Raw genomic sequence first — 24,794 nt, forward strand, 5'->3', positions numbered from 1 at the left:
CACCTGCACGTTGTGCTTTTGATACCGTTTTCTCAGCAACTGCACAGAGATCGATGCCAGCAAAGCTCCAAAGTGCCCCGAGAGCTGCTGCACACCCACTGCACACCAGTTGCACACTCCTTGCACACTCATCGCGCACCCGTTGCACACTCCTTGCACACCCATCGTGCACCCGTTGCACACCCGTTGCACGCGCAGGCACTGCCCGCGCAGAGGCTCTTGCACACGCCTCCTCCCGCCCCACCAATCAGAAGCCTGTTACTAGGCAGATTTCAGCTCGCCCACCGCCCCTCTGTCGGGACGGACGCCGCTTGTATCCGGGTAGGGCAGCCAGAGCAGCCAATCGCATTAAAGGAGAGCTCAGTATCCGGGCAGACCGAGGGAGCCGCAGCCAATCAGAAAAAAGCGTCCGGCGCGGCCCGGTGGGGCTCAGCACTTTCGGTTCCTGTTGCGCGCGGGGCAGCGGCACGTGGTGGGGACGGGCCCGAACCGGACGGAACCCAACAGAACCGGACAGAACCGGCCCGAACTAAGGAGAGCCGCTCCCCGGCTGCAGCCGCCCGCAGGTGGGTGCGGGTCGGGGCAGGCGGCTCGATGCGACCCAAGCCCCCCCCCCCGGCTTGTCCCGGTGCTGCCCGGGATGCGGCTGATCCCGGTCCCGGTCCTGGCGGGGCTGCGCTGTCACGGGGCCCCACCAGGGATCTCCCCACTGCTGTCCCGCGTCCCCATCTCCCAGGGACCTGCGGACCTGTCCTCCGGAGTCCCGTGTCCCCATGCCCTTGGGGACCTGCTGTCCCATCAGCTCCCTGCCCCTGTCCCCACACCCCTGGGGACGCGCACCCAGCACCCACGGGACTGCCGTGGTCCCCTTCAGCATCCCCCGCCTGCGGGGCTCTGCCCTCTCCGCTGCTGGAAGGCGGTACCTGGGGCTGCTCATCCTCCTGGGGCCACCTGGGCCATTCCTGTGGCTTCTGGTAGCCCGTGTCCGGCTGCCGGAGCTCAGCCTGCGGAGCAGGAGCCGGGCTTGGGGGTGGGCGGGTGAGTTTGGAGCTGCTCCGAGCCCCTCGGATCTCCCCTCCCTCCCTCCCCGAGCCCAGCGGCGGGTTCACATCTCTCGAGAGCTTTTCTCACCCTTTTCCAAGTTGAATTTTGTTTTGTTTTGTTTTCTTTTCGCCTCCCAACAGGAACCAAATGCCATGGCTGACGAAGAGCTGAGCACCCAAGCTGCCAAGAAGGGAAGTTTGTCACCCAGCAGCTCCCGGGGCAGCAGCACCGAGTCCAGCACTCTGCTGCAGGAGCTGAAGGGCAACATCTCGTAAGGGCAGCGCTGCCTCTTCCCTGGCAGCTCCTCACTTAACCTGACCCTTACCAAACGTGGGGTCGTTTAATAAGGCTGATTAATTTGCAGCCCCAGGGACAGAAGCAATAAGCATCACCTCGCACTGGCCTCAGGGGTGTCCTGGGGATGATGCTGGAGGGCTGGGGGGACATCGTTGTCCTTGGGATCCCCGGGGCAGGAGGTTGGGGGGTGCCCCAGGTGCTGCTCTGTCCTCCTGCCCTGCACTAACACCTTTTCTCTCTGTCCCGTGCAGCAAAGCTGTGCAGAACAAGGTGGATTCCATCCTGGTGAGTCCCCCCCCGTGGCACGTGGGGCTGAGGGTGTAGGAAGGACACATGGCCCCCTCCCCAAGGGGCTCCCACCCCTCTCCTGTACTCTGAACCTTGGGCTCAGCTGATCCCAACTCTGGCTGCTCTGGTTGGCTTCCCTCAGCTTGTCCCAGCCACCCACTCCCCCAGCCCTGCCTGGGACCCTTCCCAGTGGGCAGCCCACCCCCCCTCCAGGGGCAGCTCCTGTGGCTTCGTTGCCCCCGTTCCCTGGTGCCCAAGGCTGTGTTCACACTGACCAAGCTGCTCCAGTTTCAGTGCCCCATCAGTTCCTCACACCCAGAGGGTAACCTGAGCATGGCCCACACCACCTCCTCCTCATTCTTAACCTACCTTTGTCTCTGGTCCGTTCTCCCCCCTCCCTGTGGACCCTTTGACCGTAGCAAGATGTCCAGAAGTTCTCAGACAGTGACAAACTCTACCTCTACCTCCAACTGCCATCGGGACCAAGCCTGGGGGAGAAGAGGTGGGTGCTGGGGTGAGCTGGGACCACACATCCAGGGGCTGTCAGGAGGGTGCTGGGGGGGACACAGAAGCCGGGTCGGGGGCTGCCACAGCTCCTGTCCTGCTTTGTGCTGCTTCTCTGCTGATTAAAGGTCTCGTTTTCCCCGGGAGCAGCAGCAGCCTGGACCTGAATTCTCTGGGCACGGCCGAGTACATGCACACGTGCAACTGGATCCGGAACCACCTGGAGGAGCACACGGACACCTGCCTGCCCAAGCAGGACGTCTACGATGCCTACAGGTGAGCACGGGGGTGGCCGCACACCGGAGCCTGGCGGGGAGGTTGGTTTGGAGGGCAGAGATTATTTTTGGGGGGGGGAAAGAAGGGAAATGATCCCCCTCACTGGGGAGAAGCATCCCGAGAGCAGCAGGAAAGGCTGGAGGGCTGCAACCCACCCCTCACCCCGGCAGGAGATACTGCGACAACCTCTGCTCCCGCCCGCTGAGCACCGCCAACTTCGGCAAAATCATCCGGGAGATCTTCCCAAACATCAAGGCCCGGCGGCTGGGAGGCCGGGGACAGTCAAAATATCCTTCCCAGGGGCTGCTGGTGACACCTGCTGCTCCTCCAGTTTGTCCCAGTGAGGAGCCTGCACAGGAGGTGGGGGTTTGTAGCTCCTGAGAGGGTTCGGTTCCTGGTGCTTCACCTGAAGGTTCAGCTCAGATGTCCAAGTTTTGGAGTTGCCCCATCCTTGCTCAGGGTGGGGAGGGGGCTGGCTGCCATCGGACCCCCAGGACGAGCCCGTGGTGACCCGCCACGGCCACGTTGATGTGACAGGAAAACCCTTAACCCCACAAACGTACTGCTACAGCGGGATCCGGAGGAAGACGGTGGTCAGTCTGCCACCCCTGCCCAGCCTGGACCTCAAAGTGACAGAAACTGTGAGTCCTGTGCTGTCCCCATGGGACCGGACCCCTCCCTCGTTAGCTCTAACGAAGGCAGGGAGTGCAGGGTCCCCCTCCCTGGGAGCAGGTCCTGCTCTGTCCCATGAGCATCCCTGCTGGGATGGTCCGGGGCAGTCCCGGGGGTCCCTGTCCCCATCTCAGAGCTCACGTCCCCCCTCCAGCAGCAGTCGGAGCTGACGGAGCTGGTGCAGTCCTACAGCAGCGAGGTGATGGAGGCAGCCTGTGCCCTCACCTGCGACTGGGCCGAGAAGATCCTCAAACGTTCCTTCAACAACATCGTGGAGGTGGCCCAGTTCCTCATCCAGCAGCACATCATCAGCTCCCGCTCGGCCCATGCCGACCTGGTCATGGCCATGGTGGTCTCAGGTGGGCACAGGGAGCCCTGGGGTCCCTTGGGATGCAGTGGCCTCCCTGTCCCCTCGGGGGGCTGAGCACAGGGGGCCGTGGGTTTCAGCACCTTCCGTGCACCCTCAGAGAGTGTGGAGAAAATCCCCCGTGAGGGTCGGACCCCACCGACGGCAAAGAAGAACGTCCCGGACAGCCCGGAGAGCAGTGACAGGAGCCAGGGACAGGTGAGACCCTGGGTGGGCAGCCGAGACCCCCCCGGGACCCCACTCAGCGTGGGGAGAGCCCACTCGGGGAGCAGCCCAGCTCCACCACGACATCCCTTGTGCCAGCACCTCCGTCTGCCCGCAGATAAAGGAGGAAACTGTCCCCAAGCCCCTTGGCCCGCCCCGACCTGAGAAGAAGAAGAATCCCCCGGAGCCCCCCAAGGCAGCCAACAACCCCCAGGTGAACGCCCTGGTCTCCCGCCTGCCCCTGCTCCTGCCCCGCATCCCCGCCAGAGACCGACCGGCGGCACCCGGCGTGGCGGCCGTCCGCTCCTCTCCCCCCGTCCTGGCACCCAAAATCACGGCGGCCCCCCTGGGGGGCACCCTCAAGGTGGCTCTGCCGGTGGGCACGGCCTCCCCCTCCCTGCCCCTGGGACTGGCCCCGGGGGCCAACGGGCCGGTGGGGCTACTGAGCCAGCAAGCGGCTGTCCCCGTGCTCAACGTGCTGCGGCCCGGCCCCGCCATCCCCGAGAGCCCCGGTGACCCCCGGGGCAGCGCGGGGGGGCAGCGAGGGTCCCGGCCCCCAGGACACGCAGCGCCCCAAGGCCACCAAACGTCCCCCGGAGCCGGCGGGCAACGCCGCCCCCGCCAAGCGGAAACGCGGGCGGCCGCGGAAGAGGACGGAGGAGGGGAACGCGGGGTCCCCGGGGGACGATGGCGGCAGCGGGGCCACCGGACCCCTCGGGGGCAGCCCAGCTGGGGGGTCCCAGGTCAGCGTCATCCAGGATGGGAGGAGCAGGGTGACCGACGGCCGCCAGCAGCCGCCACCGGCGGAGGAGGTGGCGCGGCGGGGCACAGGGGAAGCGGGGACCCCTCTGGGTGACACCGGGGGCTCCCGCACCCCCCGGGACGGGGGGGACCCCTCCCTGCACCGCCACGGACAGACGCAGGCGGGGATCGCTCCCACTGCCACCACCTCCCAAAAGTCGGACGCGTCCCCTCACGTCCCCACGTCCCGGGGGGCTCCCCAGGGCTCTGGCGCCCCACCCTGGCACTTAGGGGTCCCCCCGGTGTGTCCCCCCTCACCTCCCCAGCTGCCCCCGGGACCTTCAGCATTAAAAACCAAGCAGTCTGTTTGTCTGTCTGTCTGTGCTGTGGGTGGCAGGGGGGCAGCACTGGGGGTCTGGGGGGAGCAGTGGTCTCGGGGGGACACCCCAGGGCCGTGTCCCCTCCCAGGGAGTGGGGACAGCCCCGGTTTGGGGTGGGTGATGCTGCGGGGGGTGAGGACACAGACAGAGGGCAAGCGCGGAGCTTTGCCTCAGTTTCCCCTGCGGGCCGCAGGCAGCGGCGGGGATCTCCGTTCCCGCGAGTGACGCCGGTGCCAAGAGGCGATTTTCAGTGAAAATCCATCGGGTTTGGGCAACCCCCGCCGGAGGCTCCGCCCCTCCCGGGGCCGCCGAGCCGACAGGGGGGCGCTCTTGAACGGATCGGCTTTTCGCCACAGACCTCCGGGCCGGCAGGGGGCGCTGCTGGGAGGCCGGGCCCCCTCAACCCCGTCAGCCCGGGCCGGGGCCTGCGCCTGCCCCGCACCCGCCCCGCTCCGCGCTGCCCCGCACAGGTGAGCCCCGCACCGCCCCCCCCCCGCACTGCCTCCCGAGGGACCCCCGGGCCTCACCGCCACCCCCAAACCCCCCGCAGCCTCTCCCGGGCCGCGGCGGCACCGGAGCCCGGGGAGGAGGTGGGGGTCTCCCCGGTGCGTTCCGCGGTCACGGCCGGGCCGGGGCTGTGCGGGGGCAGCGCGGGGCGGGCTGAGCCGAGGCTCTGCGGGCCGGGAGCTCGGGGCCGCGCAGGAAGATAATTTATCCCCTTGTTATTTTGTTTTTGTTTTGCCTTCGCCACAGCCCGAGCGTCTCCGGAGCTCCGCGGAACCGCAGCCCAGGATGAGCCGCCAGCGCTGCCCCGTCCCTCGGCATCCCGGAGCGGAGAGGCGGCCGTGCGGGATGGGACTGCACCAGGTACCGCCGCTTCCCCACAGCCTCCCGGCGCCGACACCTCCGGGGGGGTTTGGGGGGCTTGGGGGGGGCTCCGACCTCCCCGGTTCTCGGTACCTCCGGGAGGGTTTGGGGGGGCTCCGACCTCCCCGGTTCTCGGTACCTCCGGGGGGGTTTGGGGGGGGCTCCGACCTCCCCGGTTCTCGGTACCTCCGGGGGGGTTTGGGGGGGCTCCGACCTCCCCGGTTCTCGGTACCTCCGGGGGTGCGGCTGCGTTCCTGGCCCGGGCCGGGGGAATGTCCGCAGAGGCGTTTTGGGTTGGTTTATCGCTGTTCTTGTGCCGGGCTTTGCCGGTGCCCCCCGGAGCCATCCGGTGCCCTCTGTAATCGCTGAAAATCTCTCCTTAAAGAGCGGGGGTGTTGCGGGAGGAACCCGCTGGGTGGGCTGCTGAGCGGCAGCCTCTGCTTGTGGGGGGATCAGGAACCTCACGGTGCCTTTTCTCCCCCTCGAAACTCCTGCTTCGAGCTGAGAGTGCCTTCAGGCACAGTAAGTGATATAAAACCATCAGATCCCTCTCTTCCCTGCGCCCTGTTTCTCCTTAGCTCCTGCTGGGACTCTGAGAAGCAGCATGGGGAAGTCACTGGGTGGAAGTGCTGGTGTCCAGCGTGGCTTTTCTGTCACCTCCTGAGGTTTTAAGGTCCTGTTGGGGACTTCATTGCTCTCTCTGAATGTGTCAGAGGCTGCTCCTCAGAATACCAGGGGTTCTGCAGCCCAGGGAGTTGGGGGGGGGGATGACAATGTCCCACTTCTAGCTTGGAAGTGGGAATGGGATTTCAGCCTGGGTGCTCCTCACATCCCAGATTTCTCACCCTGCAGCTCAGGGGCTGCACTTGGAGACAGAGCCAGGGGGTTGGGTCCCCTTCCAGGTTCTGTCTGTTCAGCTTTATTTGAAGCCACGCTTTAGGGGAAGGCTCCGAGGTGACCGTGGGTGACAGCAGCAGGTGGGGAAGGGGGAATTGACATCTCTGAAGGAGTGTGGGAACTGTTGGGGCACAAAGCACCTTGTGATCACTGGGAGGAGGAAACTTCCCATGGTGGCTGTGCCAGCCCTTGCTCCAGGCTTTGGCGTGCTCAGAAAGGGGCTGCTGGGATGGAAGGATTTGTCCTCCCTTCCCCGGGGATCCTGATTAATGCTCCTCAGGTGTGAGGCAGGAGGACAAAAGGGTTTGGAAGTGCTCCTGGGATGAGCTGCAGCTGTGCTGTGTGTGGAGGGGCTTTGCAAAGGGCTTCCAGGCCCCTGGCAGCTAAAAGAAACTTTGTTCAGAGGGTCGGGGCACTCTGCAGCCTCTCCCAGAGGTGGGGGATGGTTTAGTTTCCCCAACCTCTTAAGTTTTCACCCAATAAATTGCATCGAGGCACCCTGCAGCTGCTCCAGAGGGACCCTCAGCGAGGGGCACTGACTGCACCTCCTCCAGCAGTGCTTGAGGGGGGGGATCTGTGATGTTTTCTGCCCCCACCCCAACTCCTCTGCCCTTCCCCAAGGCACAGCAAGATGTGGAAGGCCATCAGTGCTGAGCAAAACAAAAAGTCAAGCAGTGTAATAGAGACCAGATGTCTTGGTGAGGCTTCATCCTGTCCCCCTGGTCAGCTGCCAGGGCTAATATTTCTTATTCAAGTCAGGCAGGAGAGAGGCTTTTTGGTTTTGGTTTTGTGTTGGTTTTTCTGGGGGTTTTTTTGGGGTTTTGTGGTTTTTTTTTGGAGGGGTTTCTCCCCCTGCAAAGCCTCAGCTCTGTTCCTCTGGGTCTCCCTCTGCCTTTGTCCCTCCTGGAGGAGCCCGGCGGCTCCGTCGGCGCTTTCTGTGCTCCTCAGAGCTTTTATTTCATATTTAATCACTGACTTCAGGGGCTGTTCCACCAGAGAGGGAGAAACTTGGCCCGTTATGGCTGTGGGTGGAGGATGAACCACATGAATTCAGCTCAGCCTGTTTTCCAGACGGGATTGCTTCACTGTGTGCAGCTGATGGGCTTCGTGGAGAGCAGAGCTGGGGTAGGGGAGTGGTGCTGAGCCTGGAGAGGTAAAGGGTGTCTTGTGATGTGCTGAGCAAATGGGGATGTGAAGCAAGGGGGAGGGGGGGGAAAACAAACAAAAAAACCAAACCAAGGTGCAGGAGGCAGGGGTTGAATTTCCCTCCCTGGGATTTAGAGGGAGCAGGGATGCATCCTTGGCAGGCTCCACTGCTGGGATGTCACTGAAGAAGGTGGCTGTGGAAGTGTTCTTGGGGGGAGGGAGTGGGGGGAGGAGGAGTATTATTTAGTATAATAATACTAAAAAAAAAGCCCTGATTGTGCTGATTTTGCAAACCAAACCCAAAGGCACTGCAGGGCTTTGGAAGGCGTTTCCCTGGGGCACAGAGGTAACCAACCCCCCCCCCCAGGGCCCTGCCTGGATTGGATTTATCTCAGGCAGCTCCTTAATCCATGTTTAACCCACTCAGCAGTTGGGAGCTCTGGCTGCTTGCCTGCCCTCTGGGGAGGTCCAAACAAAAGGTTCTGAGGAGTTTGGGCCAGTGGTGGGAGTGCTGGGATCCTGAGGTGGTCGAGTGGGATCCAACACTCTCCTGTGGACCTGGAGGAGGTTTCACCTCTGGAAGGGCAGCTGGGGCTCCTCCTGCCTGTCCCAAGGGAGGTTTCATGGGATCCTGCCCACTTTTCCCCTTCTCCTGCCCACTTTTCCCCTTCTCCTGCCCAGGGAGGAGGATCAGAAGCATCAGATCAACCAGGCAGGGCTGGGAGAGCCCTCTGTGGGTGACTGGGAGGCTTCTGCACCCAGCCTGTGGCCACAGAGCCACATCTGGGGCTCAGGCTGATGCCACCACTGGATTTATTTTTCATTTTTTCATCCCAATTGTCTCGATGTGAGCGTTTGAAGGACCCCACAAGCTCTGGCAGCTCCTCCTTGGGCTGTGTCCCTTCAAATCCCTCCCTGCCACGTTAGGCTGAAGGATCTGCTTGCTGCTGGTGTGCTGTTCATTTCAAAAATGATCTGGTCTGGGCCTTCCTGGGGCAAGGCTGGGGCTCCCTACGAGGGAAAACCAACTTCCCTCAGCTCCCCCTGGGTCCTGAGGATCTAAACACCACAAATATTTGAAGCATGTGGGATTTGCACCCAGGGGAAGGGCAGGCACAGAGGGAAACGTTGTGTGTGGACGGGGTGAAAGATGCTTTTCACATGGGTTCAGCCCACTGAACTTTGGTCAGGCTCCTTTCACCTCGTCCTTAGAGTTTAAAGTGCTCTGAAAACAAGAGGAGGAAACGAGGCTCTGGACACTCCACCTCCTTCTGCTCACTTGGAATATTCAGGGAGAAACACCAGGGGTTTCCTCAGCCCTTTTGCCACCCCCCTGTCAGGAGGGTAAAAATAAAAAGAGATGAAACAAGGTCATGAAATGAACAGGGAAATCCCTCACACCAAGACCCCCTCAGGGCTGAGGGTCTCTGGGGTGGGATGGAGGGAGCAGACAGGCAGGAAATGGTTCAGTGAACTTCTTTTCCAAAGACAGGAATTTTTTCCACCGGGCTGGACGTGAAAGGCAGGAGGGAGCTGGCAATCTGCTCGAGGTTTGTAAAAGGCATTGTGTGCCCTCCTGCTGGTCATGAGCTGTCTCCTTGCAGCCTTGGAGCAGGAACAGGAGCAGGGGGGGCTGTGGGAGTGATGTGAGGGTGAAGAAAGGGCCTGGTTTTGGTTTTAGAGGGAGATTTCAGGTGGCACTGCCCGCCCTGATGCTTGCTGGTGACCCTCCAGGATGCACCACTGCTCTTCTGAGAGGTGGGAAGCCAGGGGGTGTGTTCAGTCCCTCTTTTATCTGGTTTTTTAAAAAAAATCTAATTAGGTGCTTTATCCTTGAGGAGGCATCATCTGAGCTTTGGGACTTTGTGGCAACAAACGTGGTCCTAAATCTGGGAGTTTCACCATCAAAGCACCATGGTTGCCCCTTGTCCCCAGGGGAGGTTAAATGACCAAAGCTAAACATGGGGGATAAACATCATCTTCTTGGGGTAAACTTCCATCTTCTCAGGATAAACTTCTGTGTTTGAGAAGCAGAGCCATGGGCCCCCCCCCCCAACCTGCAGCCCTCTCATCCCAAGCCTTGCAGAATGCCCTTGGGGGAGGAGAGTGTAAAAGCAACCTGTTCTGTGGGGGTTTTCCCTCTTTTTTTCCTCTTTGGCTTGCTCGATTTTTTGATTGCCATGGTAACAGGGAAGTTTGGTGTGATGGCTGATGGATGCTCACAGCTCTCTGGGTGGAAGGGGCACCAAGAAGACCTTTACAACCCAACGTCATGTTGGGCTGGCTGGTGTTGGCTTGGGGCACCTTCCCTCTCTGGACTTGGAGAGAGAGGCTCACACCAAGCACTATCCCAGCTCTCAGTTTCCTTCAGGGCCCATCCCGGCGTGGATCCCTCGGGCTGGCAGCAGATCTCCTGCATCCCTGACTCCTTTTTCTCTTCTCTTTCTCCCCAGCTCTGAAGCCCACGGACGCCGCCGACGCCGCTATGGGAGACTCCGTTGAAGACCCGACCCGAGGGACGGGCTTGGAGCAGGGACCCCAGGGGAACGGGGGGACCCCCCTCAGCGTCATCACAGAAGGTGTCGGGGAGCTGGCAGTCATCGACCCCGAGGTGGCCAAGAAAGCCTGTGAAGAGGTCCTGGAGAAGGTGAAGCTGATGCACGGCGTCTCCTCCGACAGCTCCAGGAACGCGGCCGAGGGCAGCGAGGTCGAGCGGGGCCCGCGGGCTGCCGGGGACTTGGCCAACGGGGACGTCGGGGAGGGCTGTGAAATCAGGTGCTTGGATGATCCCCCGGGCTCGAGGATCCAGGAGGAGGATGAGAGTGTGGCCAACACGGTGAAAACTGCCCGCAGGCGGCAGAAGAACAACTCCTCCAAGCAGTCCTGGCTCCTCCGGCTCTTTGAGTCCAAACTCTTTGATATCTCCATGGCCATTTCATACTTGTACAACTCGAAGGAACCCGGCGTGCAGGCTTACATTGGCAATAGGTTGTTCTGCTTTAGGAACGAGGACGTGGACTTCTACCTGCCCCAGCTGCTGAACATGTACATCCACATGGACGAGGACGTGGGGGACGCCATCAAGCCCTACATCGTGCACCGCTGCCGGCAGAGCATCAACTTCTCCCTGCAGTGTGCCCTGCTGCTGGGTGCCTACTCCTCAGACATGCACATCTCCACCCAGAGACACTCCCGTGGGACCAAGCTGCGGAAGCTCATCCTCTCGGACGAGTTGAAGCCGGCTCACAAGAGGAGGGAGCTGCCCTCTCTCAGCCCTGCTCCGGACCTGGGGCTCTCTCCCTCCAAAAGGACTCACCAGAGGTCCAAGTCGGACGCCACCGTCACCATCAGCCTCAGCAGCAACCTGAAGCGCACAGCCAGCAACCCCAAAGTGGAGAGTGAGGAGGAGGTAATGCTGGGGCTCCCCAAAACCTCAGCCTGGGAAGGGCTGACCCAGCGCCGGGTGCCTGGGCTCGGTTCTCCTCTCAGAGCTTCTCCTTCCCCCCCAGAGGTGGTTTTTGTGTTTGGTTTCTTGTTTGTTTATTGTTACTTTTTTTTTTTGGTCCTAGTAGCTGCAAGTGGTTGAAGTTTTGGTTCTGGTGTCTCCAAGCAAAGTGTGGGTCACACACTGGAGGGTGCTGGGGCTCCAGAGGGAGAGGGGTTTTGGTGTGAGGGGAAGGGAGGGCGTTCAGTGCCTCCAAGTGGAAATGGGGTCAGGACCAAGTGGCTGAACTCCTACAGGATTTGGGCAGCTCAGCCAACCTCTCCGTTTGGCAATCTGCAGCCACCTGAGTGCTGCTGGAAATCTGATTTCCTCCTTGTCTTGACTTGTTGAGATTTAGCAAGGATGAGGTTTATCTGCAGGCAGGGGAGGCCCTGGGCAGCTGGGAGCAGGAGGAGAGTGGATAAACCCTCCAGCCCTCCTGCTTCTAGGGCTGGGAGCTGCAGCTCTGGCCTTTGCCCAGCTCTGCTTTGGATTTCTGTCTTCCTTTGGCAGCTCCCAGAGGGTGGAAAGACTTTCCACTTGGGCTTTGCCCTCCGGAGGGGCTGTGCTGAGGGGACACCTCCAGCTTCCAGGGAGCTGATGTGGTTTCATGGCAAAGCAAGGGGCACTCAACGAGGTGAAGGTGTCCCCAAACCCCAGCAGCTCCCCCGGGCTTTGTGGCGTTGAGCTTTAAGTGTCAAAATTGAGCTCTCAGCACAAAAAACCTCTTTGGTGCCGAGCTGCTGTGGTGGTTTTGAGCTGCTGTGAGGATCCAGTGTTCCTCCTGGAGCAGAGGCAGATGATTCCCTTCACACATCTGCTGACGCGTAGAGTTTTGGAGTGGAAGGACGAGCAGCGTCCTCGGTGGAGGGGGTGTGAGGCTGGAGGGGAGAGAACTGCCAGTGGGAAGTTTTTCTTTGGCTGCTCAGACTTGGAAGGGGGATGGTTCCGAGCAGCCCAGCTCCAGGCAGCTCCTTTTCTGGGTCATCTCATGTGGATGAGACCTTGGAAGCCAAACTTCCCCGCAGCTCTGTCTGGACACCCCAGGTCTCGTGGCTGTGAGAATGTTTCCTGGCTTTCCCCTTTCCCTCAGCTCCACCTTGGGTTGTAAATCCTTCCAAGGGGCCACGTGCTCTCTCCTGTCGGGCTCGGGGAAGGCTCCTTAGGAGAGGGAGGTTGTGGAGGTGTGAAGTGGCAGCCCTTGGGCTTGGGTCCAACCCAAGCCCCCTCTCTGTGTCCTGGGGGCCGTGGCGTTTCCCGACAGGTCCATGAATCTTTCATGTGTCTGCCCATGGGTGGAAAACAACCACCCCGTGGAGAGCAGGACTCCTGCTCCCACTGACTGCAGCTGCTTGAATAATGGAAACCAAAGCTTTGCATAAATGATGGATGAAAGTGGAGAGTTTCTCCTGGCAGTTGTTGAAGCGTGTTTTGATCCAGGCAGGGACACTCAGGGCACCCAAAGAACTTTCCCAGCCAGCTTCTGGACCTCTGTTGTTTTCAGTGCTGGATGTTACCCCCTCCTCTTTGAAACTGGGAGGGGGGGCAGGTAGATCTGGTGTAAATTCCAGCAAATTCTGGAATTTGCTACTTTAATCTGCTTTAAGATACTTGAATCCCCAAACTGACTCCATTTCTGGAGCCTTTTTGCTCTGCTGAGGTGGTGGTGGCACCACACTCTGCAACACCCCTCCGTGCCTGGCTGGGTTATTTTCCCACATTCCTTTCTCTGTGGACAATTTTGGGGTTATTTTCTCATCAATCTCTCTACTGAGGAGTTTTGGCTGCTTCTACATTTCCTGTAGGTCACCTGCTGTGGACTTCTGGGTTTGTGTTGCTCCCCTGGACCTTTGCCCGTTGCTCCATGTCTGCCTGGAGCACTCTGCCAGTTCCTTTCTGTTTCGAGGCTCTTAAAGGTGCCTCCATCCTCAGACCTGCCCTTTGGATTAGCTCAGTCAGACCCAAAACTGGGGATTAATCCTGTTTAAAGTCTTCTTGGGTTTAGAGCATGCTGTGGGGCAGCTCTTGGGCAAGTCAGGTGTCACCCCTGGGGACCAAGCTGTCCCTTCCCTGGTCACCTGCAGTTGTGGCACTTGGTTTCTAGAGAATAATTCCCCTCTCTGGGGTCTTTTGTGTTCCAGTTGTCACTTCATGCAGTGTAACCAGGTTTTATTTCAAGTCCAGCTGTGGCTTGTTCTCAGATCCAGTTACAGACTGAAGCTGGATGAGATGTGCTGAATTTTCCACCTGAGCAACTTGAGACCTGGAGAGGAGGAACTTGCTGTAACCTGATGCTGGAAACCGGGGCAGTGAGGATGAGGGTTTCAGTGCAGGAGATGGGCTGAGCTGGGTGGTGGCCATGAAGGGGATGGTTTGAGATGAGTGGTGGCTGTCCCAGCTCTGTGGAGGGGGATGCTCCTCTCCTTCCCTCCTGTGGTGGTGACTCCTGGAGTCTGAAATAATTTTAACATTAAAGCTTCAAACTTCAGAGCTGAGGCCTCGTGTGGGATGAGGTGGGGAGGATCCTCCCACCCACTGCCTCTTAAGTCCTTGAGCTGGGGAGGAATAAATCACACTGCATGCCTGGAGCAGGGTGGTTCATCCCTCAGATCCCTTCAGGAGGTGAGAGCAAGGTTCAAAATACACAGAGCAAGGAGGGGAAAACAGCTTTGTTGTTTGGGTTTTGGTTTTGCTTTGTTTTGTCTTGGTTTTGGGGTTGTGGGGTTTGGTTTTTTTTTTTTTGGCCCAACTGGATTGAAACCAGTGATTTTGAAATGGGAATAAGCTGGGTTAGCTGCCAGGCTGAGGGTGGAGAACAGAAATGTTTGGCTGAACTTGTTCCAGAGGTGCTTTTTCAGGTCGAGCTTGTTTCCCTGCCACCAGCAGAGCAGAGTTGGCTCCTGGGGAGTCACCTTTGGTGCCGCTGGCTGTGCCACCATCCCACAGATGGCACCAGGTTTGGTGGCTTTGGGGTCTTTTCTGCATTGTCCTTGTTTGGCCACGGGGACAGCAGCACTCAAGCTGCAAATCCTGACTCCTCCAAGCAGCCTTTTTTGAGGTCTTGTACCTAAAACTTGAGTGTTTCTCTGTAAAACCCGAAGTGTTGGCCTCCCAAGAGCTGTCTTGGTTTTGTCTGGCTGCTCCGTGTCCCTGGCAGAGCCACAGGCAATGAGAGGGGGACAGGGGTCCCTCTCCAGCTGTGTCCTTTGGGGGGCATGGAGTGGGGGGGGGGATTTTAGGGCAATCTCTGGAGTGGGGGAGCAAAGCCAGCCCTGAAACGTCACCTCTGGAGCAGGTGGGGAGGAACCCGCTCCAAACATGTCCAGAGCTGCTGAGGTTATGCCAGAGGGTTTTGACACAGAGCAAGAAAGAATTAAGATGTCCTTAAATCCCTCTCCAAGTTGGTTATTCCTGTTCTCCAGATCCAGGCCTCGTGCTGCAAACAGCTTTTGTTGCTCCCCCCCCAGCCCGAAGTGCCAGGATCAGCTCGGAAACCACCGGCGCTGCGGGTTTAACCAAACCAGCTCCAGCTGTGCTTTGCCAGGAGAGCTGGGATGCAGCAGCCCCAGGTTCCTCACCTTTTTTTTTTCTTTTTTTTCCCCTTGGTTGAGCCTCACAGGGCCTGGGCCCTGCTGGGGTTTGTCCGTGGTGAGGCAGAAGCCATGGATGGAGCCGCGGTTGTGGCTTACGGGGAGGGGAATGACCAAATCCCTGTAATCAACCTGCAAAACCCAGACCTGCTTGCTGCTTTTTTTTGGGAAGTGAAACTTAAAACCAGTTACGCACTGGGCTCCAGGGTGCAAAGCTTCGTTTTGTCTCTTTTGGGTTTTTTTTGTGTGTGAAAATAAGGGATTTCTGTGGCGCTGCAGAGGGGACGGCTCCAGGGACACGCGGTCGTGCTCATCAGCTTTGGGTCTTGGAAATAGTTTGATTGTTGGGATTTTTAATCTTGAGGAAAGTCTCCATGGGGTTAATTTCATCTGCTGAACAGAGTGAGGGGCAGCAAAACCGTGGTGGGTTGGGGAGGCTGGGGTGTGGGGGGAAAAAAAAAGAAATTAACAATCAAATGAAAAGTGATGGGTTTTGAACCTGGAGCTAAACTATTGCTTTTTCTCCCCCTTCTCCCTCCTTCCTCTCTCTCCTTTTAAACAAACACCACCACCCCCCAAAACCCCTGCCAACAAAACCCCAACCCCTTTCCTCCATTTCCCAGGAGCTCTCCTCCAGCTCGGAAAGTCTCGATAAGTCACCCTGTCCCGTAAGTGCCCCGTTCCGTCCCGCGCCCCGCACAGCAGCATTTCCTCTGCCACCAAAACACCAAACCTCCCCCAGCCGTGCACCACAAGCAGCTCTGGTGGTCCCCAGCTGTTACCACCACCCCTCCACCCCGGTGCCTCCACCGCTTGAGCCCCCCAGCGAGGGCAAAGCCCACCCACACCCCCCCCCAACACTGGCACCGCGCCGGCCGCCCCGCGTGCCGCAGCTGAACGTTCCCTGCTTGTTCAGCTAATTCTGGTTTGGCTAAAATCACGGGTGCCCTGAGTGCTAATTTCCCACCTACAGCCTCCCCCCCAAAAAAAACCCAAACAGCCCCAAACAAACCAAAGGCAGCAAAGGAGAGAGAAATCCTCGTGGCCCCACCGCGGGGGGGACGTGGCTGATGCTGCCGGTTCTGGTGGGAGCAGTCGCTGCCTTTGTGTGGCAGTGTTTGCAGATGAAAGAGGAAATGCTGTTTCCTTGACTTGTACTTCAAAATTCTCTGCCAGATGAGATTTCATTTGCTTTTTTTTTTCTTATTTTTTCTTTCCACGAATCATTGTTGGTTTTCCCCCTCCCCCCCCCCCACCTTTCTGTGTGTTCAACTTCGGTCTCAATCAAACCCCAGCCTTTCCCTTCAGAGAGCGTTTTTCTTTCCAAATGAGCTTTTATCATTGCTTTTCTGTTTGGTTTTTAAATCAACAGCCTCTTCCTCAGCTGTGCCATTCTCCTGCCGGAGGGTCTGTGTTCTCCCTCTGGGATTCCTGGCGGGTTTCCACATGTTGGATATGTAGTCCATGATCAAAACCACTTCCACTTGCTCAGCCCATCCTCCAGGATGGGTTTTCTGGGGTGAACTCGCAGCTTTTGAGACTTCCCACAGAGTTATCTGGCACATTCCCAGCTTTTCCTCCTCTGTGCCTTCAGAGGGAGGATTTTCCCACCTCCAGGAGCCTCTGTGCTGCTGTCACATCCAGGGCACGAGGGGTTTGACCCCGCAGCACCCCTGATGCAGGCTCCTCCTTTTATTCTTTTGTAAATCTTCAACCCTGCTGCTTTTGAGTGCTGCGGGATGCTGGTGAGTGGGAGGGCTCCAAGTCCCACTTTTCCACCCAACGTTTTAGGGGTAAGTTCCTTTGGTTTTGTGTCCCCCCTGCTCCTCCTGGCCCAGCCAAGGTCTCGCCCTCCGGTACCGTTTCAGGCTCGGTGCTGGCAGCACTTGCCAGGTCCCCAGGTGCCACATCCCCCTGTGCCACCCATCTCTCTGTCACCCCAGTGAGACCTTTTCCTCCCAGCTCCAGGCAGCAGCCGAGGCTCTTTGTGAGTGTTTGTGCCAGGATTTTAAACCCACTGTGGTGCCAGGGATCCCAGTTTTGCTGCGTAAAGCTCAGAAGTGACAGATTGTGGTGGTCTGAGGAGAGGTGGGATGGCAGGATGAAGGCAGGTGGGAAGATCCCACTTTGAGGCTTGTGGAAAGGACCCAAATCAATCAATCCCCTTGGGTTTTGAGATGCTTAAACCTTACCCAGGCAAAACCCCCCCTGCACTGTGGCTGCACAGAGATGGACCCATCCCCGCTGGGAGACTCCAGAGCTCTGCCAACCCCTCACCAGACCTGGACCTGGAGCTGATCTGTGTCACCCTCCCTGGGAAGCAGTTTGACTTCACTCCCTGTGGGGAGAAGGATGCTCCTGGAGTGTTTCAGCAAAGCAGAACCCCAAAGCCCTGCCCAGTTTAGGAACAGGAACCTTTTTTTTTGGTTGGTTTGTTTGTATTTGTGTTTTTTTTTCCCAAAGTGCCGCCTGTGAAATGTTTTGCTGTGATAGAAAGTAAATGGGAGAAGGTAAATATTTGTGTTGGCTCAGGGCAGCAGGAGGATCCTTAGGATGGTCCTGTGAGGGAAAAACAACTCCCTTCCTCTCTTTGCTTGGCTTCAGGACGGTTTTGATGAGCAGGGGGCAAAAGCAGCTCCTGCAGCCCAGCTCTGGTGGGATATGGGCTCTCTGCAGCCCCTCGGGCAGGCTGGGGACAGTGTTTCCTGGCCAGGGACAGCCCCAGGTCAGCTGCCTCTCCACAACAGGATGCAAAACTTCCCGTCCTGAGTCCCTTGATAACACCAAGGAGTGGAGCAGAGCTCGGTGGGATGCCTTTGGAGCAGGATGGGACGGGGAGGACAATTCCCAGCTGCCTGTTTCTGGCTGGAGGAGCCAAGACCTGGAGGTTTCCAACCAGAGTGTGGATGTTGGAGGTGCAGAACACTTCGTGGAGGTGGTGGGACACTGCTGGGTGGACACAGCTTCACTCTGCTCCCCGTGGAACAGGGAGAAGGCTCTTCTGGAGATGCTTTGGGCTGCCTGGAGAAGAGGGGGTGTGAAGGACACGTGTGCTTGGGAGGCACAAGTTGATACCTGTCTGAACCAGGACTTTGGTGACAGTCCCTCCACAGCTGGTCTCAATCCCTGATTCCCACCAGGAGGTCCTGAGAGGAGCAAGGACCTCGCAGTCATCGGGGTCTGGTGGGTGTTGGAAGGAGCAGAGCATCCTTGGAATGTTGTTCAGCTTTTGGCAGAAACAGGGTTCAATGGAATGGAAGGAAATGGTCCTGGAGGTCAGGGCAGGGTTGGGGGGCAGGAGCTGAGGTGGGGCTGGGCCTGGCCAGGACCCAGGGCACTTCCCAACCCCTCAGGTTGTGCTGCTGGGTTTTATTTCCCCTCTGCCTGGTAGGTGAAAGGCACACGAGTGGCTCCTCCTGCCCCAAGGCATCAGGCATGGGAGAACAGGAAGGATTTTTAATGTAATTTTTTTTTTTTTAAGCATTTTTGACGTGGACTACAGATACAAATGATTTCTCACCTGCCCTTTCCCAAAAGGGAGCCACCAGACTGATCCTTCCCCTCTTTTTCCCTTTAATTTTGCTGTGTGGCCGTTCCTGGCTCTCTGATGTTTTCTGGTTTGTTTTTTTTTTCCCTTTTCTTCCTTTTCTCATGCTCCGTGGCTTTCTTTGCATGTGCCTTTCCAGCATGATTGTCCAGTGAACACTTTGCAAGTTTAATTCTGCATCTTCAATGGCAAAAGAAAAAAAAAAAATCAGCCACAAAAGCTTGAAAGAAAGTTGGGTGGAGAACTCAGCTTCGGGTGCTGGGGTGGGAGAGCTCCTGGGTCCGGGTTGCAGTTTGATCTTTGCAAAATGGTTGGATAGAGCCAGGAATGGTTGGGTTGAGCCACGAATGGTCAGGAGACAACAGAAAAAAAAAAAAACAAAAGGATTGTGAGCCGGGAAGAGGTCGGTTTGGTGCTCCCTCTGCTGGCTCCAGGGCTTCTGCTGGAGCCGTCGGCTCCGGAATTCCGGGCAGGAGGAGGAGGAGGAGGAGGATTTCTGGACCACAGGAGGGGAAAAAAGTGCTTTTGAACCTGCTCTGCTTCTGGATGATGAGCCTGGCTGTCTGGTCATGGGAGCATCATCCAAGAGCAGGGAGTTGGGTGGGATGGGAAGAGCTTCTGCCTCTACCTGGAGCCTGAGGGCAGAACCACGGAGCCCCCGCTGCCTTTGCGACTCCACTCCCTAACCCGTTTTCCTGTTCTTTTTTTTGGTGTGTTTTTTATTCCCCCTCCCCCCCTTAGCCCGTCAGGCTTGCCCCCGAGAGAGAATTCATCAAGTCCCTGATTGCCATCGGGAAGCGTTTGGCCACTTTGCCCACCAAAGAGCAGAAGACCCAACGGTTGATCTCGGAGCTGTCGCTGCTGAACCACAAGCTGCCGGCCCGCGCCTGGCTGCCCACCGCCGGCTTCGACCACCACGTGGTGCGGGTGCCCCACACCCAGGCAGTGGTCCTCAACTCCAAGGACAAGGTGTGAGCAGGCAGACAATGGTTTGGCCTTCACAAAGAGTTGTGCTGTTGTTTTGTGTTTGATTTTTTATTTTTCTTTTTGTCCTCGACCCCTCTTTAGGCGTTGAGGAAATAGAAATGGTTTCTGTGTGTCCCCCCCCTGGTTCTGTGTTATCACTTCCAGGGATGGGAGCAATGGGGATGGAGAGAAACACCCCTGAGGGTACCCCTGCCCTGAAACCTGTGCTGTAGGGGTCTTGGGGAGATCATAGAATCATAGAATTGGCTGGGTTGGAAGGGACCTCAGAGATCATCGAGTCCAACCCTTGAACCACCATTGCGGTTGCTAGACCGTGGCACTGAGTGCCACATCCAGGCTCTTTGGAAATATCTCCAGACACGGAGAATCCACCCCTTCCCTGGGCAGCCCATTCCAATGTCTGATCACTCAGATCCAGCCCAGCTCCTGGAGCTGTTCCACAGCTGCTGAAAAGCACCGTGTTGCCCCCCCAAAACACCCACCAGGAATAAAACCGCCCCAGCACACAGCTGGCAAAGAGCAGAGAGCATCGTGCTGCCTCCTGCCCCCCACACCCCTCACTCTTGGTTTTGTTCCCCCCCCTCCCAGGCTCCATATTTAATCTACGTTGAAGTACTTGAATGTGACAATTTCGACACAGCGAATGTCCCCGCTCGGATCCCCGAGAACCGCATCCGGAGCACGCGCTCGGCAGAGAACCTCCCCGAGTGTGGGATCACCCACGAGCAGAGGACCAGCAGCTTCACCACTGTCCCCAACTATGACAACGATGACGAGGCTTGGTCTGTGGATGACATCGTGGAACTGCAGGTGGAGGTGAGGCCGGGGCTCCCGGGATGGTTTGGCCCTCGCCGGCTCTGCCACGGTCCCGATCCGGCAGCGGGGTGGGATGGGAAGGGATGGAAGCTGAGTGGGAATGGTGTCTGTGGACCCACTGCATCCCACCTCACTCCCCTTTTCCCTCCCAGCTGCCAGAGATTCACACCAACAGCTGTGATAACATCTCCCAGTTCTCTGTGGACAGCATCACCAGCCAGGAGAGCCGGGAGCCGGTGTTCATCGCTGCTGGAGACATCAGGTGGGGCTGGCTGGGGCTGAGCTATGAGTCCAGATGTGGAAAAAAAAAAATAGAGCAGAATTTCTCTGCTGGATTCCCAGAAAAAACCCCCCACATCTGCATGGATTCAGGAGGGGCTGGGCAAGCTCTGGGCAGTGAAGGTTTAGGAGAGCCCTCACTGGAGATGCTCCAGGCTGGTGCAGCCTCCCCTGGGTTTGGGATTTGGGGTGAATCCAGGAGCTCTGTTAAGTGCTTTGGGTGGAAGAGGCTCTGGGGACAGGAGGTGACACCATTGCCTCCCTCCACAATGAGTTTTGTTCCTTCCCCACTCCCCACTCTCTCTGGCAGGCGGCGGCTCTCGGAGCAGCTGGCACACACCCCCACCTCCTTCAGGAGGGACCCCGAGGACCCCTCTGCTGTTGCCCTGAAGGAACCCTGGCAGGAGAAAGTCAGGTAGGGCTGAGAGGACGTGGTGGCTTCAGGTTCAGGCCCTGCTTGTCCCCAGACATGGGGAGGTGCAGGGCAGGGAGCAGTGGGCGTGCTGGAGGAGGGGGAGAAGCAGGGGGGTTCTTGCAGTCGTTCTGCTGTGGCCCCAGCTGAGCATTTCCAAAGGCTCTGGGTGCCCCTGAACCCCCCCGGGTCTGACTCTCTGCCCACCCTCCTTCTCCTCACGCTTCCATCCGTGTCCCTTTCCTCACAGGAGGATCCGGGAAGGGTCCCCCTACGGCCACCTCCCCTCCTGGCGCCTCCTCTCCGTCATCGTCAAGTGCGGGGATGACCTCCGGCAGGAGCTGCTCGCCTTCCAGGTCCTCAAGCAGCTGCAGGTCAGAGGGGCTGGGGGGCTGCTCTGGGGGGGGGGGCTGGAGCTGCCTGGGGTCACCCCCCATCCTGAGGCATTTTCCTGCTCTTCTCTCCCACAGTCCATCTGGGAACAGGAGCGTGTCCCACTCTGGATCAAGCCATACAAAATCCTCGTCATCTCCGCCGACAGCGGGATGATTGAGCCGGTGGTCAACGCCGTCTCCATCCACCAGATCAAGAAGCAATCCCTGCTCTCCCTCCTGGATTATTTCCTGCAGGAACACGGCAACTACAACACGGAATCCTTCCTCACAGCCCAGAGGAATTTCGTGCAGAGCTGTGCTGGTTACTGCCTGGTCTGTTACCTGCTGCAGGTCAAGGACAGGTGGGTCCCCACGCCACAGCTGCCCCTTCTACCAGAACTTGTCATTTTGTCCCCAAAATACAGCAGGGGACTCCCTTCTCCAAGGGCCATGCTCAGGCCTGCACAGTTGAGGATTTTTTTCCCTCTCCCACACAGACACAACGGGAACATCCTGCTGGATGCAGATGGACACATAATCCACATTGATTTTGGGTTCATCCTCTCCAGCTCCCCCAGGAACCTCGGCTTTGAGACCTCGGCCTTCAAACTCACCACGGAGTTTGTGGATGTAAGTGAGCAGGGGGACACGTGGGGGGATCCCACAGCACCAGGGTGGGCACCAGGGTGGTTCTTGGCCACGCTGCAGCCTCAGCAAGGCTGCTCTTGAGTCCCCAGGGATGGGCTGGAAGCTGGAGGAGCTATTTGCAATGGAGATTCACTCCAAGCAGGGAAATTCCCTAAAAAACCCCTCCTGCTGACCATCCCTCTGTTCAGGGCACACCACTGTCCTCCTGTTGCTCCATCCCCATTCTCCACCCTTGTGTCCTCTCCTTTCCAGGTGATGGGTGGGCTGGATGGGGACATGTTCAACTACTACAAGATGCTGATGCTGCAGGGACTCATCGCTGCCCGGAAGCACATGGATAAGGTCGTGCAGATCGTGGAGATCATGCAGCAAGGTGAGGAGACTCCAGATCGCCACACAAAGGGGGGTCTGGAGACCCTCATCTAGCCACAAGGCAACGTCTGGGGGGCTGCCATGACCCAATTCCCCCTGTTCCTCCCTCCCTGCAGGGTCCCAGCTCCCCTGTTTCCACGGCTCATCCACCATCCGCAACCTGAAGGAGCGATTCCACATGAACATGACCGAGGAGCAGCTGCAGCTGCTGGTGGAGCAGATGGTGGATGGCAGCATGCGTTCCATCACCACCAAGCTCTACGATGGCTTCCAGTACCTCACCAATGGCATCATGTGATGGCCACCAGCCTCCCTCCCTCCCTCACCCCCAGCAGGGCCCCCCCTGGCCCTCAGCTTTGCCCCCCTTGGGAGAGCTCCTGCTCCTCGGCAAGAACGAGGAGGTTGCATCTCAGCATCTTCCCCGGGGTGTTGGGGGGGGGGGGGCTGCTGCTTTTTTTGTTTGTTTTTTTTTGCTAAGACTCCTCAACAAACAGAAACAAGGAAAAAAAAAAAAAAAAGAAAAAAACAGGAGCAGTGGAAGCAGGAACCAAACCAACCCAACCCCCAACCCAACCACCCCGCTGGTGAAAATCAAAGCGAAACGGATCGGGCGGTAACGGGGGTTGGGGGGTTTGGGGGGGCTGGGGGCAGCACTTCCCCCCCCTCAGTGTTACACCCCCAGGTGTCCCGTGAGCTCTCCCACAATCTCATGAGTTGTTCAGGAGCTGTGGGGTGGGGGGGGGGACAGCCCTGACCCCCACCCTCCAGCTGCTGTGACTTGAGCCTTCTGCTGGTACCACTTGAAGGTGGTGGAGGTGACCCCCCCACGAGGGCCCTTCCTTGCATGTCCCCCCCCCTGACCCCCCCCCTTCCTGCCCACCCCGGGGCCTCTTTCTTTGTTTCTCACACCCCCTCCCACCCTCATTTTCCCCCCCCCAGTGTAGGTCACCCCTCCAGCACCCTCCTTCTGCAGCACCCATGGCTGGTACGCCAAGGTTGGGGTTCCTCCAGGCTGGTGCCCACCCTGGGGGGTTCAGTGCCCACCCTGGGAGGGGTTCAGTGCCCACCCTGGGGGGGTCAGTGCCCACCCAGGGGGGGGGGAGGAGGTCGGTGCTGCCTCTTGCTTTCAATCTCCTTTTTTCTTTTTTTTTTCTTTTCTTTTTTTTGACTCTGTTCCAAGACTTTGGGACTGTGAAGCTTCACCCCCCCCCTCCCCCCCTTACCTCTCCCCACCCTTTTTTTTTTTTTTTTTTCTTTTTTCAATAATTTCTGTTTTTCCTCACCAGCTGGGGGGGAAGGGGGGGGGATGGGAGTGGTCTCAGTTTGCCCTCCTGGATTTGAGCAAAAGCTCCGGGGATGGTCCAGGAGGGCAGGAGGGAGCCCGGAGCCTCCCCAGGGGACCCCCTACCAACCCCATCCCCTCCTGGGGGGGCCCTTCTGTACCCCCACCTCCTCCCCTCCACCCCTTCCTTTAAGAGCAGCGACCACCCCCTGTGTCCCCCCCCTCCAAGTCCTGCTGGTCAGATGGTGACACCCCCAAGAGATGTCCCCTCCATTGTCCCCTCTGTGGCTGTAGCTCCTGGTGCCCCCCCCCCCCTGTGCCCAGCGCCGGCCGTAAAGTCCTCGGGCTCTTTGTTTAGCACTAATTAATTATTTGTCATGTTGATTATTTAGCATTAAAAAAACACAACAATTCTATTTTCAAACCCTGGGCTGCTGGTGGCCAGGAACCACCTGGGGTGGATTCACTGGGGACTGAGGAGGGAGGGTTGGGGGGGGGGGGGTTGTCCTCAGGTCAAGGGCACCCCAAAGAGGCAATCACAGCCCTCGTTTGGGGGGTTCCCCCCCCCCCATAACCCTAAATTTACATTGGAGGGGGGACTCAGAGCAACCCTGGGGGTGCAGGGACAGGGGGAGCAGGACCCTTCTACCCCCATTTTGGGGTGGGACCAACACCCTTGGGGGGGGGGGGGGGGGGGGGGACACAACTTTCCCCCCCCTCTCCTCCTGGGGCCAGGTAAGCACGACAGGGCACAGCAGGGGTTAAACCACTAAAAGTTTAATTGCATTATTACTACAAGAATAAAGGATACCTGAGAGCCACTCGCAGTGCCCGGAGTTTGAATGTAGCATCAGCACAAACCCCCCCCCCCAGGTACAGCCCCCCCCCCTTGCCCCCCCCTCCCCATGGCCCCCAACTCGCTCTAAAGGCACTGAAGTGCTGGAAAACCAAGAGATTACAAAGCAATTATTATTTTTTTTTTGTTTCCTTCCTCTAAAACTCAGAGAAACTTTAGGTTCTTCTCTAGTATTAAACATCATTTACACCTTTACCCCCACAGGGGGGGTTGGGGGGGGGGGAAACCTGGCCCAGGGGCTGTGGGAACTGCTGGTTGCTTTCATTTTTAATTTTCTCCTTTTATTTTAAAAGCTGTTGTGTGCAGCCAGGAGGAGGAGTTACCCCCCTCCAATTTAAATAAAAAGGAGGAAAAGAGGAAAAAAAAAAGGGGGGGAACAAAAAGATTCCCCCCCCCCCCAGCAAGCCAGCATTCCCCACGCCAGAAAAAACGAAATAAAACCAAAAACAAAAGCCCGAATCACA

General features: G+C 58.3%; 2 protein-coding genes across 4 annotated transcripts; both read left to right on the plus strand.

The window, feature by feature from the left end:
* The first annotated feature begins 424 nt into the window (after positions 1–424).
* Positions 425–6,067, plus strand: RFX5 (regulatory factor X5). Its single transcript, XM_030464971.1, is given in 14 exon segments — positions 425–566; positions 1,185–1,315; positions 1,593–1,626; positions 2,049–2,131; positions 2,284–2,409; positions 2,580–2,696; positions 2,969–3,050; positions 3,236–3,440; positions 3,549–3,646; positions 3,771–4,184; positions 4,186–4,758; positions 5,130–5,378; positions 5,527–5,640; positions 6,026–6,067. Coding segments are annotated over 13 exon segments (2,256 nt in total). The 5' UTR covers positions 425–566; positions 1,185–1,196.
* On the plus strand, positions 5,160–22,684 carry PI4KB (phosphatidylinositol 4-kinase beta). Of its 3 annotated transcripts, XM_030465115.1 has the most exons (13): positions 5,172–5,243; positions 5,527–5,640; positions 10,137–11,092; positions 15,381–15,425; positions 19,046–19,273; positions 19,880–20,107; positions 20,260–20,369; positions 20,697–20,801; positions 21,049–21,172; positions 21,269–21,534; positions 21,670–21,802; positions 22,073–22,193; positions 22,309–22,673. In XM_030465115.1, exons 3-13 carry the CDS (start codon positions 10,169–10,171, stop codon positions 22,488–22,490), a joined length of 2,466 nt encoding a protein of 821 aa, XP_030320975.1. In that variant the 5' UTR covers positions 5,172–5,243; positions 5,527–5,640; positions 10,137–10,168; the 3' UTR covers positions 22,491–22,673. The 3 variants fall into 3 exon arrangements, with proteins under 3 accessions (XP_030320973.1, XP_030320975.1, XP_030320974.1); XM_030465113.1 differs by lacking the exon at positions 15,381–15,425 and having other exon boundaries at positions 5,160–5,243; positions 22,309–22,684; XM_030465114.1 differs by lacking the exons at positions 15,381–15,425; positions 19,046–19,273.
* Positions 22,685–24,794: the final 2,110 nt, after the last annotated feature.

Source organism: Calypte anna, chromosome 25 (assembly GCF_003957555.1).
Source record: "Calypte anna isolate BGI_N300 chromosome 25, bCalAnn1_v1.p, whole genome shotgun sequence".
In the NCBI taxonomy this organism is placed as follows: Eukaryota; Metazoa; Chordata; class Aves; order Apodiformes; family Trochilidae; genus Calypte; species Calypte anna.